A 12573-nucleotide genomic window follows, 5' to 3' on the forward strand; every position below is an offset into this window, starting at 1 on the left:
CACGCTGTTGTCTCTGAGTTCACTGCGGTTAATTTTGTCACTGGAAGGAAAGTGGAGCTCTGCCTGCCATGGGGGAAGGCCTGTCTTTTGCCTCACAGGCCACAGAGCCATAGCAATTCATGTTACAAATGGCTGGGCACGGGCGGGGGCATCAGCATGTCCTTCTGGAACCAGAGACCATCTGGAGGTTGCCTGAGGGAAGTGGAAGAGGAGGCCGAGCTGCTCACGATGCCTGTCAGCGCGTCCTTCCTTCCTGGAACCAGCCCAGGCTAGCGTATGCCATGGGTGGTCCCCACAGGCACCAAGCCACCTGGCCGGACGCAGCGAGCAGGGACTGCCTCTCCCCAGATCCTAGGCTGCAGGCGGGGACGGCCCTTTCCACGCAGAGGCTGGTGGCTCCAGCTCAGCACCGTGGCTTTGGTGCCACACTGTGAGCTCCCTGACGTTCATTGACGCTAGTGTTTCCTACCCGTGTGTTTTGTGGGGTCAGTTTTTACTTTTGGGGCTTTGTTGGGGAAGACAAGATATTGAGGTTTTTGTATACTGTGAAATCCCATCAGACATGAGTGTACAGAAGGGTGTCCAACGTGAAGAGTTAATGAACGGTGGCTCAGCGCCCATCCCAGGTACACAGCATGACCGGGCCCCACAGAAACCCTTTGGGGCCCTCCAGGCCAGCCTGCCACCTCGCCCCACCCCAGAGCTATTTCCTTGCCTGCATTTCACTTGTCCCTCCCTTCTCTTCACAGTTACACCACGTGTGTGTGTGTGCATGTGTCTGTAAGTGATATTTAGCTTTGCTCACTTGCAGAGGTTACATATGTGGAATCCCATGGTATTTTGTGATTGACCTTTCTTATTTAACATGGAAGGTGAGAATGAGAAAGTTTTGTCTGGAGGATTTATCTCAGAGGTTTGGAAACATTCATTTCTTGTACTACAGGAAGGTGAGAGAAATAGGAAGGTGCCATTTTGCCTTAAAATGCTTGCTTTATATTTTTTCTTAAAATACCCAGGTTTTAGGGGCTCAAACTTAGATGCTGGAATCTGAAGACAAAACATGAGTCTGTGGTTGTTTACCTCAAACCAAGCGGAGACAGGAAGTGCTCAGTGGCCAGGGAGGCCGGCCAAGTCTTTGCCCAGTGTGCCGTCCTCACGGTGGCTGAGCCTGGGAATGGCTCTGGCAGCACCTTTTAGAGGAACCAGAAAGCCACCCCACAGAGCGGGGGAGTTTGTGTGCCACCTGCCACCTGTATGTGCAGGTCTTTCCATCTGCCCGTGGCTCTGCTCACGGACCTGCCAGGTGCAGCCACCCTTAGGAAGAGTGTACTTTCCTGCCCTTGTTCTCTTTTCAATTCGGTGCAAACAAACTACCCAGGAAGTCTTTCACTACCTCATTTAGAGCCCCCGGAAACCTTGGGGGAACCCCACCTCCCTCCGGCTCCTCCCTGCTACAACTTTACCTGCAGAAAGAGAAACGTGCTCGCCGTGGCAAGGGCATGAGCACCTTTAGGGGCAGGCGTGAAAAAGCAGTAAACCTTCTGGACCCAGTATGTTCTGGAAGGCTGTCCCAGGGATGTGTTGGGATGCAGTCTCCAGGGCTTTGACACCAAAGACGTGTTAGGAGAGCGGGAGCTGGGGATGGGGTTCTGAAGGACTCGGGCAGGGCTCGGCCTGCCGTGGTGAGGACATGCAGACGGTGAGGGGCAGGCGGGTGCTGCGCCTGTCCTGGAACTGCCCTGAGGAGCCTTCCCCACTCCCCAGCTGCTTCCGGGGTGCACCTGACCCCGCCTCTGTCCTACTCCATTCCCAGTCACCCGTTAGGGATGCTCCCTGTTCTGTCCGCTCCCACGCTCTGCCTTCTGCTCCCACTAGGGGTCGCCACCGCCTCCACTGCCTCAGGCCTGGGTGAGGCCCAGGGCAGGTGGGGGTGGCCAGGGGTGCCTGGGATGGGCTGGAATTTCCAAACCTACTGGAGGAGCCTGACCCACAGGTCTGCATCCTCACTGGAGTCTCTGAGTCAGAAGTTTCCTGCTGTTTGAAACTGAGACTTCCCAGTGCACAGAAAATGAATTGTGTGGCAACACAGCTCCTCGTTGCTTCCGCTGTCTCCAAGCCACGTGGAATGGTGGTCCAAACCGAGGAAGCCCAGAGAGGTGGGGCCATGCGCCCCAAGTCAGCGAAGACGCAGCTGCAGGCTCCTCAGCCGGGGCTGGACAGGCTCTTCAGGGGAGGAAAGTCCTAGGGGAGACAGGTGGGAACATCCCAGCTCTTACCCACAGACTGTCAGAGACTGAAATATGACAAAGTCCAGGAAGAACATGCTGGAAATACTCTTCCTAAGTCAATCTTTTGCCGACAACCTGGACAGAGGGTTTCAGTTAGGACAATAACAGATCCGCCTTGTTCTCTTGTACCGCACTGTCTCTTACTGAGAACCATGAATTCTTGATGGTTTGGAAGCTTTGGCTCCCTAATACCGTACTCCCCCGGTGCTAATGGCAACAGCCTTTGCTGAGGAGTTGGCAAGTGTTTGGCTCCCTAATACCGTACTCCCCCGGTGCTAATGGCAACAGCCTTTGCTGAGGAGTTGGCAGGTCAGGACCTCGCTTTAAAAGCCAGTCAGGTGCACTTGTGAAAGGCTAAGCCTGACCTCTGACGACCTCACCTCCCAGCCCTCAGCAAGTGAGCTGACACTTGGCATTAGCAGTGCTGCCCTGCCCACACCTGATGTAGCTGCTGCTGTTTCACTGCCTGGACAACTATCTTCCTGAAACAGTTCTAGAAAACCTTAGGAAACAGAGGTGGGGACACAAACCAATCATAGCTTCCCCCAGAAGCCTGGGCTGAAGTTTTCAAAGCTGGCCTGAAAACAGGGCCTCCCAATGCACACATCCAGTGGGTGCTGGGCACAAAGCCCCTGCGCTTTAAAGTTGTCCTGAAACAGCCCAGTGCTGCCTGCAGTGTCACAGAAACTGGTGGTGAGCCAAGCTCCCGAGAGTATGGGCTTGAGCGCTTGTGATACCTGATCATCAATGAAACTCCAACATGCTCCGATTTCATCACCTCCCCTGTTTCCCCAACCTCCATGCAGTAGGGTCCCTGAAAAGCTAGAGTAGCTGCCAACTGAATTTGCTTGCAAAACATTCTTAGTCATAAGGAGCCTCCCAAGTCCTTGGACTGAATCAACCTGAATTTCACATCACCAATGTCTGGCCAGGGCGGGTGTGGTGGGGTAGTAGCAGCTGTCCAGGTTTCAGTCCTCTCCCTGAGCAGACTTGGGTTTACACGGCCAATCAGTGCAGACCAGAGGCCAGCCCCGCAGCCCGGGGGCACGACACCTGCTGACGACACAACTGCTTCCATCACTAGGGCCACCTCTTCATGCAATAAAACAGTCTCGTGATACTGCGCCAGAAGTTCTACTTTTATTTAACATTTAGAGGATTAACATATAATTACAAGGTCCACATAAGCCTTCCAATGGAAGCACATTATTTGGTTTAATTCCATCTCCAGAGACAAATGGGCAACTCCAGGACCTTTACCATGGTAATGAGCCTTTACAACAATGAAATGCCTCCAAAGTTTAGAATTAGTGCAACACACACACACCAAAGTTTAAAGGTGCTTAACATCAGGTTAAAATAGAATTTTGGATTATTTTTTAAATAAATTTTTGGATGATATAAGCACAGGAGGCAGAGCCAATATGAAACATAAAATCAAAATTTCTGGAAAAATACTTAGCATTAACATAACATGTTGTGTAAACTTTCTTCTATAGTTACAGATGTTACCAAAAGGCATTAGAGGCCTTTGTGCTGAGCTGGTTACAGACAAGCTACAGGCTCATCTCCGAGATGAGCACGGTAAAAACCCAAAGGAAAATCCCATTACGGCTTTCTATGCCACCTTATTTTTTCCCATCCTGCAAAGGAACAAATGGCAAATGACAAGTCCCTCCCTCTCATTTTGTTCGTAAGTCATTTTCAGGGCAGGTTCTTTTAAAACTAGTCATACTTACAACACAACATTCTAGCACTGGTGGAGAAATGGCAGGCAGCGGACACGGGGCAGGAGTGAGCAGCTCATGGGGAATCCCATGTTTCTGCTCTGTGTGAACCGCTCCATAATGACATATAAGTGAGCTCACAGTGGGACTCCCAGAGTACATGATACCCCTCAACTATCGTGTAATAACTTTAATAAGCCCAGCTGCCGCAGCACTGCTCTTCCCACAGAGCCACACGGACCGGCGGCGAAGCAGACACCAGGGGTAAACAGTTAAAAGCACTCATTATCCATTCTTTTTTGGACACAGTTGGCAGAGAAGGGGGAAAAGGTGCAGGGGATACAAGAGGATACAAGCATGTCCTATACTGAGTTTAACAGACATAAAAAGGACAAATTACTGCAGCTTAAACCTTTTCCCCTATGTTGCAAGAAATTAATCTATCCTGACCCATAATATGAAAGATGCAATGCACATGCATTACCAAGCCTCTAAAATCAGATTTTAAAAAACCATTTAGCATCCTCGTGGAGAGTGGTTAGCTTGACTCGGCAAAGTTCAGAAGTTCCTGGAGATATACCTGGTGGCCCCGCTGACAGAGGAGCCCTTTGTGGAGCTGCTGGGACTGCCATATTGACCATGCACCTATTGGTTTGCAGGGACGGAGGTGAGGCCCTGACTCCTCTCACCCATTGGCGTCCTGGCTTCAGTTTCATCTGCCAAGCTGGTCCTCTTGCGTGACTGATGAGTGTGCCACAGTCGGGTCACCCGCTGCAGGGAACGGAAGCCCGCTGCTCACGTGGCAGCCCTGAGGCTCTCCAGCAGGTAGTTTTCAGACCCCTGGGCTTAGCCTCACTTCCGGGGAAGGAAGAGTGAGAGGAAGCTCATGCTCACTGCTGTGTAAACCTGAAGCCGCTTCCTCTCCAACGGTTGCCCTTGGCGTTCCCTTGCTTGGTGGTTTCTAGCCACTGAGGGTTGACCGAGCTGCTCCTGAAGGGTGGTGTGTGGTCAACCCTGGTTTGCTGAGAGGAATCGCTTTCTAATTTCCACATGCGCCAACTTAGGACCTGTCGTTTCCATCCTGTCCCTTTGGCTCCTATAAGACTTTGTCTTAGATTCATAAATGTCAAGAACTGAGGATGCTTGAGGTGGCCACATAGTTACCAAAAGCCAAACAGAAGGATAAAGATGGCTGACCTCATCCCTAGCCTTCTGCCGGCGATCTCGCTTGTAGAAACTCACAGCCAATTATTTCTCTTGACTGATTCTGCACCAAATAAAAAGAGAAGCTGCACCGCTCCAAGGCGCGAGTGGCCACAGGCTATGTGACCTTGGCTTTCCCTCAAAGACCCATAAGGGGAAGGAAACTTAGCTCAAAAAGCAAACTCGATTAGTTCCGTCTCTTGACTGATTCTGCACCAAATAAAAAGAGAAGCTGCACCGCTCCAAGGCGCGAGTGGCTACAGGCTATGTGACCTTGGCTTTCCCTCAAAGACCCATAAGGGGAAGGAAACTTAGCTCAAAAAGCAAACTCGATTAGTTCCACATGGCCTGAAGAGCACGTGACAAAACGCAGAAGCTGTGGCCACAGGATCACTTGAAGGACCACAAGAGGCACAGGGTCTTTGGTGATGAAAGCACTAAAATCCTAAGATGCTACTTTTGGGATTCATGGAAAGAGGAGGAATTTTCACTTTGCAATGAGCTAGTGCAGATGCGAGATGCTCATTCAGAAAGCACCCACGATCTGCAGTTCTCATGGACTGGGAAATGTGGGGTGGGGGGTGTTCCTCATGGAAGGTGGACATAGGCAAGACAGCAGGGCTGGCCCACGAGCCAGTGTGACTGCCCAGGCCACTGGAGACAGGGCTCCAAACAATGTGGGTGTGTGCAACCCCAGTGCGTGCCACGACGCTGTCAGGCTGAGAAAACACTGAAAAGAGTCAGTGCTTAGCATGAGGTGCGAGCCCACAACCAGAAAAGGCTCAGGGACTACTTCACAGCCTCAGGCACAGTGGAAGTGTTTCCACCGTGACAATCATGTCACGACGGCTGGGTGCTCAGTCCACCTGGTGTGCGTCTGACCCTCTTTGTCCAGATTCTTAAGTCTCCCCAGGAGACCAGGGGTGAAGTTTTCACAAAAGGCACAGTGTGAAATGCAGAAGGACGGGCCAGGACGAGCCCCGGGTGGACTGAGGGCCCGGGAGGAGCAGGGCAGGGTGGGCATGGGGTCCCGCTGTCTTCACGGCCTGCACAGGTGGAGGTGGGGAGAGAACTGTCCCCCACGGGGTGGCCGGCCTGGGCCACGGGCGGAGCGGAAGCCATGAGTAGCATGCTGCGAAAGGAAGAGAGAGCAAGAGGCAGGCGGCTGTGCGGGCTGCCACTGGCCACAGGAGCAGTCTGTCGGCAGCAGGGCGCAGCAGGCCTGCGGGGACAGCAGGCCAGACCCAGAGGCTTCTCCTTGAAGGCTCCCGAGGCTCTCGCTCCACACACCACCTTTAGGAATCTACAACACAAAAAGAAAGAGAAAGAGAAACTCTCTGTTAGAGAAGGCAGCAGGTTAGAGGCGGGCCTTTTGCTCTTGGCTGCAAACTGCACCGCCCTGGGGGGCAGGGGAGGGGGCAGGGGGAGAGGAGGGGGTTTTTAGAGCAATTGGTTACCGCAGGGCACGTCTGAGATAAGGAACTTTCACGGCTTCATCTCCCATCTAGTCTTTACTCGAGGGTCACCCACCCCAACACATCTAGTAAATTTAGTTTTGAGAGAAAGAAAGATACGGCTCAGTTTCCCAGAATGGTGCAAGAAACGCAAAAGATTGATTCTCTCAGCTTGAAGCTCTTGGTTCTTTAGGAATAAAATGTAAAATCTTTGACGAATAGTAAGACTCGTCATTCTGTTCATTCAGCAATAAACAGTGAAAGTTCTTCATCTTGAAGAGGTAGAAAATAAACAAGAGAAACACGCTTTTCAAGCCCGGAGCGCCGCTGTGCTTCCCAAGCGGCGCACTATCCAGTGCGCCACCGGGCCGGCCCCAAGTGTATCTTTTCAATAAAAGAAAACTCTATAAATAGGTGAGATTTTGCTTTTTTTTATTTTAACAGAGAACTGTTGGAAGAAAAAGTATACTCTGGTGGAAATGGAAATCCCTGATTGGGAATTGTTTCAGTGTTTTCTAACCCTTCATGCATTGACTAGATGGAACTGCAACTACAAAATACCTTTCACTGTTTAGTCAATATTACATAGATTCATCTGCTTAGGTACTGAAGTATACAACCTAATGATCATAAATTTAAAATAATGATCATAAATAAATGCATCCAAACTGAAGCCCTCCCCATGTCCCACAAAACCAGCTGGGACATTTTCTGAATCAAATTTGCACAACTCTAAAGAAACAGAACCCACAACTTCAAAGAACACCAGGCTTTAAAAAGGCTAATATTGTCTTGCCCCATTTCATACTTTTTCAGTGTTTAGTTTGTCCCCTCCAGTAGTTCACAGTCTGGAAATGAGTTCATCATGGGATAGAAAGGATATTTTTTTGTCTTAGGTCTCCCATTCACTTGGTTACATGCATAAAGCGGGCAAACTCCTACTGTTCATTAAAACAGATCCCTGTGGTTTAAGGCTCAGCTGATTTTCCTTCTGTAATATTTACAAGGGAGAACTGAACCAATCCCCCTGAAGAGGCCTGGGGTCAGGATGAGAGGCTTTATCGATACTATGTCAGCAAAGGTACTCAAAAGAAATTTGCGTTACAAAGTTAATATATATTTAAAGTATCAGGCTGACCAAGGTCAGCTTCCTGCTTTTGATATTGTACTGTGACCGTGTGAGATGTAGCCTCTGGGAGCTGGGGGAAGCCTATTCTCTATACTGTCTTTGCAATTTCCTGAGAGTCTGTCATTTTTTCAAAATAAAAAGTGTTTTTTAAAACATCAGGCTGTGATTAAGTAAAGATAACTAAATTCCATTTTAGTGGCCTTTGTGAAATTTAAGCAAACTTGCTGCTAGCATCTTGAAACACAGCAACAAGCACCCATAACTCCTGCCAGGTTCTAGGCCCTGGGTGTGCTGCTGTCATTTTTAAAATCAGGTCTCAGTTAACTTGAATTTACAAAATGAGCTCACAATATAGGGGCAAGGAGCTAACTTCCTACTTAAAAGTGGAAAGGACGTTAATAATTTTCAACGTCAAATGAAAAGAGAATCTTAATGGGATGCCTTCATTCTGGCCCATCTACAGCTGGTTCTCTGTGATCTCGGGTTAGATTCTCACGATGAAGACAAACACTGGGCTTGGTAACCAGCTATGCATGTGACCAACTTCACTATCCACCCTCCCACATCAGTGCCAATTTAAAAATGTAAATTCCCATGTGGCCCAGATTTCTTTAAAGAGGGTGAGACATTTTATTTTATTCTGGCTACAGTTAATTGTATAAAATGAGCCAGAAATTCTACAACAATTTCCAGTAAATTCAGACTTTGGGTCTTAAAGAGGCCAATGATTTAAAAAAAAAAAAAAAAAAAAAAAAATCCCCCCTTTAAAGACTGTGTGCGGAAGTCGTTGCCCCCACACCAACCTCTATTTATAGCCCCACCTGGGCAAGTGTGAACTGAATACAGCTCCCCTTGCCACAAAACCTCCAACAGAAACAGAACTGAGCGTGAGAAAATTACAGCCACAGGGAGCTGAGGCGTGGATGGGCCTTGTGTCACACAACCTGGTCTAAACAGCATTCGCACGTCTGGTCGTCAACTTGGTGGAGGCTGGAGGATCCATAATGTCATGTAAAAATCAACTGGTTAATCCACCAAACTTTTCCAGGTTTCAACCGGTTGTTTGAGATCATATAGACATAGCAGGATAATCATGAAGATCTAACAATGATGTTAACCATATTTAAATAAAAATACACCCTTTTGGTACCAATATGAGAATCTTTCTTACTTTACTCAAGGGGAATTTTTTATTTTACTTATGACTTCTTCCCAAGTGAATGACTGTAAAATTTAACAAACTAGCACAGTTCAATTTATTAAGTTACAAAAAGTAACACCCTAACCTAGTTCAATTTATGGTGGATGCTGGATATAAACAAGAGAACTGAAGTCTTCGGAACCCCCATGATGTGTGAGGACTTTTTAATTCAGAAATATTGATTAGAAGCTAGAATGCAACTTTTTTTTTTATCTGCAGATGCTGCCAAAAGAAGAAATGTTTATCAGATTTCGAATGACACAGTTGCAAACTGGCAGTTGGCAGCTGTCCACGTAAAATTTCATCAGCAAGTGAAACTTGCTTATAGTCAAAACTAGACACGGAAATTCGGGTGTGCGACGCCTGCGAGTCCACGGTGACACTGCACGAGACGCGCACTGTGGTGCTCTCCATCCAGTCTGTTGAAGGACTGCCTGTAACAGTCACAGTTGTGGGGACAAACAACTCCAATTTTTTTTAGGGGGTGTGCGACGCCTGCGAGTCCACGGTGACACTGCACGAGACGCGCACTGTGGTGCTCTCCGTCCAGTCTGTTGAAGGACTGCCTGTAACAGTCACAGTTGTGGGGACAAACAACTCCAATTTTTTTTAGTTTTTTTTTAAGTGGTATTAAATATAAGTCTTAGCACCTTTGGCGTTTTTGTCCAAATAGACTTCGACGTAGGAGGTGGGGACGTAACCTTCTTCGTCTTCGCTTCTCCGAATGCGGGTCCACCCGTCACCTCTGTCTTCCTCTATGACAAACAATGTTTCTCCTTCAACTACAGAAATGGTTCCTTCATTGTGACCTGAAGAAGCAAGATCAGAAGAGTTTAGGTTTCTTGTCAAGCCCAGGTAGAGAACAGACAGAGACCTCTGTGATGTAAGAGGGTGGCAGAAGCTGAGCTGCCTACAAAATCCATCTCCCTTGGACCTGTCGGCCTCATTGCTCTGGAACTTTCTCCTCCACACGGAAGCTTCCAGGCCCTCACCTTCTGTCTGTCTGAGGAGCCTTCCCTAGTACTGCAGGGACCTCTTTTCCCCCCTTCCCAGGACGGCAAGCATTTCCCCCAAGGTAGGGCTTTGGTCCCCTGCCCCGCTCTTCCTCTGTGTCCCTTGGAGTGAGAACACCCCGAGGCTTCACGTGCACGTCTCTAGACTGTCCTCGCATCGCTTTGCCCTGTTCGGGGACTTCTCACAGCTAAGGGCCACCCTCCCACTACCTGCCGCGCACTCCCACCTCGAGGCTGCCCTGGCACCTGAAATGCAACGCGGGTGAACCTGGACTCATGGGTTTTCCTCCCAAACTAGATCCTCCCCCTACTCTCCCGTGTCATCGGACATCTCGACTGTCCCATGAGTGAAACTTCGGGAACCATCTTTGATGTCCTCTCCTCTTTGTTCTCGACTTCCAACCAGCCCTGCGTCTGAGCAGTTGGCCAAGCGCAGCGTTTCTATGCACATTCCTTAACCGAGGCCCCCAAGACCATTTGCAAAGATAATTTCAAAGGACTAGTCCCTGCTCCCCAAAGAGTTTTCTGAAAGGCGGGTTATCAGGGAGCCATTAACAGAGGTCACACGGCTGGTGGGGGGACGGCTTAGGTATGAGGTAAAACTGGGGACATTTAATGTGGTTCTGCTTGCTTGTCACAGTGAACATCTATTCTATTAAAGGCTCTGAAAAATCCTGTAGTAAGAAAATTGATAAAATCCATTCATCCCAGGACCTGCCAGACTTCCCAGAGCTGTGACAGCTTTGTTCCCAGCATCCCTGTTAACGTCCTGCAGGACACTGTTGCACGGCTCATCAGTTTAGAAACACCAGGCTAGGCTCTACCAATTCTTTGTTTTCAAGTTGCTCCTACACGTCTGACAATAAGTCTCCTAAGCTCCTAAGGAACAGCTGTGACCACATCGACGGCCTGCTCAGATACTTTCAATAGCTCCTCAATGTTTGCCAAATCAAATCCAAATCCAAATGTCTCTCTCCCCTCCCCTCCCCCACGGGCACATATGCCACTGCTACCACCACGGCATAAAAGCTCCAGCCACACAAACCCATGCTCTCCTCACCTCCGTGTCTGGCGACACCCATGGCTCTGATACGTCTCAGCAAGGAAGGGCTGTCACTTTCCCGTGGATGCCCCCGTCCCTTGCACCCGTGTCTGCTAAACCCTGCGAGCTGCCCTCTCCTCAGTTTCCCTACAGGCAGGAGCCACTGCACACCACCCGTGTCCCACCCCTTCAGTGGCCTCTACAAGACAGCTCTATAAATATTAAACGAATGGATGAAATGGTCATTATTCCACACCACTCACTGCAGTTACGCTCTTTGATAGTTGTTAAGTTATAGGGACCAACAGTCAACATATACAGCCACACACACACCAATTACTAATAATGCTGTAAAACAAAAGAGTAATAGAGAAAGATCTGGAAGGACTCTACAGAAAGTTCTGATCCCAGAAAGAGAAGAGTGACTGGGACTCAGTTTACACAAGGCAGGGCACCAGGCTGACGTGAAGCATCACCTTCAAACGTGTAGAGAGCTTTGCAAGTCCCTATGGCAGGGAGGGGTTCCTCATCGTCAAAGTCGTCATCAAAATCCGGGGCCAGCACCTTCACCTCGCTCTCCTGACTTTGCTCCTCTGTGTAACTGCCATCTGGGCTGCTCAAGAAAGGAAGACACACAGCAACTATAGCGACTGACACCGGGGAGGAGTCGGATTCGGTCCCTGCACCCGCAAAGTGCTTGCAACCCCTGCGTGTTGTAATTAGACCATCTTAAGCCACCCCACATGCTCAGATCACCATCCCATGTTGAACTATACATTTGCACCATGGGAAGAATCAGAGGACAATTGTAACAGGCATTTTGGTATCTAACAAGTGCCTTATGCTCAGTTCCAGATTCCAGCATTTAGAAATAAATGCAAAGCAAATTTGCTCCTTTGGCAGAAAGCAGGCGCTGTCCAGATACTGTACCTCTCCCGGTCCTGAGCGCAGTTGTTGACTGTCGGCGGGTTCTGGCTGTCGTACATCCCACTCTGTCGGCGGGCCTGCTCGCTCCGCGCTGGGAGTCTGCCTTCAACCTCAGCCAGCCAGGCCTGCAAACGACAGCAACGGAAGACTCCAGCCTACGCCCATCTGAAGGCCAGATCATGGAGTCTTAAAGCCCCAAACTCAGGGGCTGCTCACCGGTCACTGAAGCCCACGTGAGCATGTCCACATGGGGCAGAGCATCCACTTTATCTGCATTTGACCATATAAATGTGCTCAGAGGCAACTTCCTCGATTTCACCCAAAGCTGGAGAAGTAGAAGCAAACTCGCCACATGGGGCAGAGCATCCACTTTATCTGCATTTGACCATATAAATGTGCTCAGAGGCAACTGCCTCGATTTCACCCAAAGCTGGAGAAGTAGAAGCAAACTCGCATTTACATAATTGTCCACAATGTAACAGAAATGTGGACTGTGTTATACTCTTGGGCTTTCAGCCGCCGTGTGATCTTGGACAAGTCACTTCTATTTCCCTGGGGTTCCAAATATTCTGTGACCATGAGGTTACCC

At 49.2% G+C, this 12573-nt stretch overlaps 1 protein-coding gene across 10 annotated transcripts in view; it reads right to left on the reverse strand.

The window, feature by feature from the left end:
- Positions 1–5471: 5471 nt before the first annotated feature.
- Positions 5472–12573, reverse strand: part of FNBP1 (formin binding protein 1) — a 125476-nt gene continuing 118374 nt past the window's right edge. For 8 of the 10 annotated variants that reach the window (XM_008578878.1, XM_008578877.1, XM_008578875.1 and 5 more), the window contains 3 exons: positions 11988–12109; positions 11534–11670; positions 9501–9811 (listed from right to left, as the gene is read on the reverse strand). In XM_008578878.1, the coding sequence (XP_008577100.1) occupies positions 9633–9811; positions 11534–11670; positions 11988–12109 (438 nt within the window). In that variant the 3' untranslated portion in view covers positions 9501–9632. Of the gene's footprint in view, positions 6522–9500; positions 9812–11533; positions 11674–11987; positions 12110–12573 lie in introns of those variants that run through there. The other 2 variants (XM_008578869.1, XM_008578876.1) reach the window with 2 other exon arrangements.

This window comes from Galeopterus variegatus, unplaced genomic scaffold (assembly GCF_000696425.1).
Source record: "Galeopterus variegatus unplaced genomic scaffold, G_variegatus-3.0.2 Scaffold1777, whole genome shotgun sequence".
In the NCBI taxonomy this organism is placed as follows: Eukaryota; Metazoa; Chordata; class Mammalia; order Dermoptera; family Cynocephalidae; genus Galeopterus; species Galeopterus variegatus.